This window comes from Sapajus apella, unplaced genomic scaffold (assembly GCF_009761245.1).
Source record: "Sapajus apella isolate SASKATOON/1434 unplaced genomic scaffold, GSC_monkey_1.0 scaffold15, whole genome shotgun sequence".
NCBI classification, from domain to species: Eukaryota; Metazoa; Chordata; class Mammalia; order Primates; family Cebidae; genus Sapajus; species Sapajus apella.
This window is the reverse complement of record NW_022436955.1, coordinates 28,349,146-28,352,260: the sequence shown is the minus strand read 5'-3', so window position 1 is coordinate 28,352,260 and position 3,115 is coordinate 28,349,146. Positions and strand designations below refer to the sequence as shown.

The 3,115-nt window shown below is 49.6% G+C and overlaps 1 protein-coding gene across 1 annotated transcript in view; it reads right to left on the bottom strand.

The window, feature by feature from the left end:
- Positions 1-555: 555 nt before the first annotated feature.
- Positions 556-3,115, bottom strand: part of CRISPLD2 (cysteine rich secretory protein LCCL domain containing 2) — a 117,973-nt gene continuing 115,413 nt past the window's right edge. Inside the window, exon 16 of the mRNA XM_032284588.1 lies at positions 556-939. Coding sequence (XP_032140479.1) covers positions 918-939 — 22 coding nt within the window. The 3' untranslated portion in view covers positions 556-917. The remainder of the gene's footprint in view (positions 940-3,115) is intronic.

The following is a 3,115-nucleotide window of genomic DNA, read 5'->3' as shown; positions in this document are numbered from 1 at the left end:
TAGTTCTCCAGATGCTCTTATGCCATCCGGGATTTGTGCTCTGGGCTAGGGACTGCTGCCCACGGGGCTGCGCTGGGGTCGGGGTGGCCAGAGTCCTCCGTCAGCCCAAGAACCCCTTCCTCGGTGAACTTGCCCACGCAGGGGCCGCAGCGCCTACCTGGGCTCAAGCAATTGGGGTGCACGATTCTGTCTTCTCCCAGAGTTCTGGGATTAGAAACAGACATGTAAAAGGAGGAGAAAGATGTTTTCAAAAGAGCTGGAATCAATTTGGGGGTTAAACACAGCTACCCACACAGATTTTTTTTTTTTTTTAGGCAGAGTCTCACTCTATTCACCCAGGCTGTGGTGCTGCAATGACGCAATCTCGGCTCACTGTAACCTCTGCCTCACGGGTTCAAGCCCTTCTCCTGCCTCAGCCTCCCGAGTAGCTGGGATTACAGGCTCCTGCCACCACACCTGGATAATTTTTATATTTTTAGGAGAGACGGAGCTTCACCATGTTCATCAGGCTAGTCTCAAACTCCTGACCTCAGGTGATCCTCCTGCCTCAGCCTCCCAAAGTGCTGGATTACAGACGTGAGCCACCGCAGCCGGCCTGCCTAGGTGTTCTTTAAGAGAGCAGAGGGTCTAAAATGGGGTGTGTGTATAAATTCAGATTTCTGAGCCTCCTGAGGAGGAGGTAAGGGTGGGGGATCCTAACAGCGAGGAGCTTCAGGGGCCCAGGCTGACAGAATGGCTTGTGGCCTCTCTATGGGAAGGGTCCCAGATCTGGAATCCTGATGTGGGAACCGTGATGACCTACAAGACATTTGGACAAACTCCCCGCTGCCTTGATGGCTTTGCCTGATGAAGACAACGTGACCGGCGTGGTCCTTCTGAACACGAGGGTCAGCAGAATCATCTGGCTCATCGGCCTCTCAGAAAGCCTGGTCTGGAAAACTTGTGCCAGAAAAAAAAAAAAAAATAGAAACAAACATGAAAAGAGAGGAAAGATGTTTTCCAAAGAGCTGGAATCAGCTGGGGATTAAACTCAGCCACCCACACAGATTCATTCCGCTCTTCAGCGTTATTCTATATGACTGATTTCCTGTTTCAGCCCTTGACAACTGTTGTGTAAACAGTTTCCATTTATTCTGGAACTATGTCGTTTCCTGCTTTGGGGAAGTCTTACCAGAACCCAGCTAAATCCAAACAACAACAACTGGTTTTGATTTGGAAAAACCAAACCCACAAGAAGACATAAGGGTCAAATAAATGCTGATTCCAAAAAGAACCTCAGATATTCCAGAATGAGTCACCCAGGGCACCTCTGGCCTCCTGGAAGGTGTAGGTTTGATTATTGCTGTGTGCTCTCAGGCAAGTAACTTAACCTCTCTGAGCTATGTTTCTTCATGTGTAAAATGGGGACAATAGTCAGCTCTCCTCCTAGGGCTGTTACCAGCATTAACTGAGACTGGACATGGTGCATCGCCAACACTGGGCAATGGCAGCATGTTGCCACTGGTAAGTGGGAGCTCAACAGCGAGAACACATGGACACTAGCGGGGAGCAGCAGCCACCAGGGCCTCCTTGAGGGAGAAGGGAGGGAGGAGGGAGCAGAGCAGGAATAATTCCTGTCGGATACTATGCTTATTAACTGTGTGACAAAATTATCTTTTTTGTTTTGAGACGGAGTCTTGCTCTGTCGCCCAGACTGGAGAGCAGTGGTGTGATCTTGGCTCGCTGCAACCTCCACCTCCCGGGTTCAAGTGACTCTCCTGCCTCAGCCTCCCAAGTAGCTGGAACTGCAGGCACCTGGCACCGCACCCAGCTAGCTTTTGTGCTTTTGGTGGGGACGGGGTTTCACCAATTTGGCCAGGTTGGTCTTGAACTCCTGACCTCATGTGATCCACCTGCCTCAGCCTCCCAAAGTTCTGGGATTACAAGTGTGAGCCACTGTGCCCAGCCCAGGTGACAAAATTATCTGTACACCAAAACACCATGGCGCAGTTTGCCTATATAACAAACCAGCACATTTTGCCTGCGTAAAAAACCAGCCCACGTACCCCTGAACCTAACGTAAAAGCTAAATTGAACAAAAATGGTAGCAATTACTGTTCTTTCTCTTAAATAAAATTTTTTAATTTTTGTGGGTAAATAGTAGGTGTATGCATGTATGGTTTGACACCAGCATACAATGTATAATAATCACATCAGGGCAAACGGGGTACCCGTCAGGGGTTCAAGACCAGCCTGGCCAATGTGGTGAAATCGCATCTCTACTAAAAATACAAAAGTTAGCCAGGTGTGGTGATACACGCATGTAGTCCCAGCCATTCGGGAGGCTGAGGCAGGAGAATTGCTTGAACTAGGGAGATGGAGGTTGTGGTGAGCCGGGACTGCACCACTGCACTCCAGCCTGGGCGACAGGGTGAGACTCCGTCTCAAAAAAAAAAAAAAAAAAAAAAAGCAATTTGCAGCCGGGAGGCAACCACTGTGGGAGGCTGAGGGCAGACGGCTTGAGCCCAGGAATTCAGGACCAGCCTGAGCAACATGGTGAAACCCCATCTCTACAAAATATATTTATTTGTTTACAGATGGAGTTTTGCTCTTACTGCCCAGGCTGTAGTACAGTGGCATGATCTCGGCTCACTGAAAATTCCGCCTCCTGGGTTCAAGCAATTCTCCTGCCTCAGCCTCCCGAGTAGCTGGGATTACAGGCATGTGCCACCATGCCTGGCTAATTTTGTAGTTTTTAGTAGAGACGGGGTTTCTCCATGTTGGTCAGGCTGGTCTTGAACTCCTGACCTCAGGTGATCCGCCTGCCTTGGCCTCCTAAAGTGCTGGGATTACAGGCATGAGCTACGTGTGACCCAAAATATACATTTTAAAATTAGCCAGGTGTGGTGGTGTGTGCCTGCAGTCCCAGCGACTAGGGAGGCTGAGGTGGGGGGATCGCTTGAGGCCAGGAGGTGGGGGTTACAGTGAGTTGAGATCGTGCCACTGCACTCCAGCCTGGACAACTGAGCGAGACTATCAAGAAAGAAAGAGAGAGAGAGAGAGAGAGAGAGAGAGAGAGAGAGAGAGAGAGAAGGAAGAAAAGAAAGAAAGAAAAAAGAGAGAGAGAAAGAAAGAA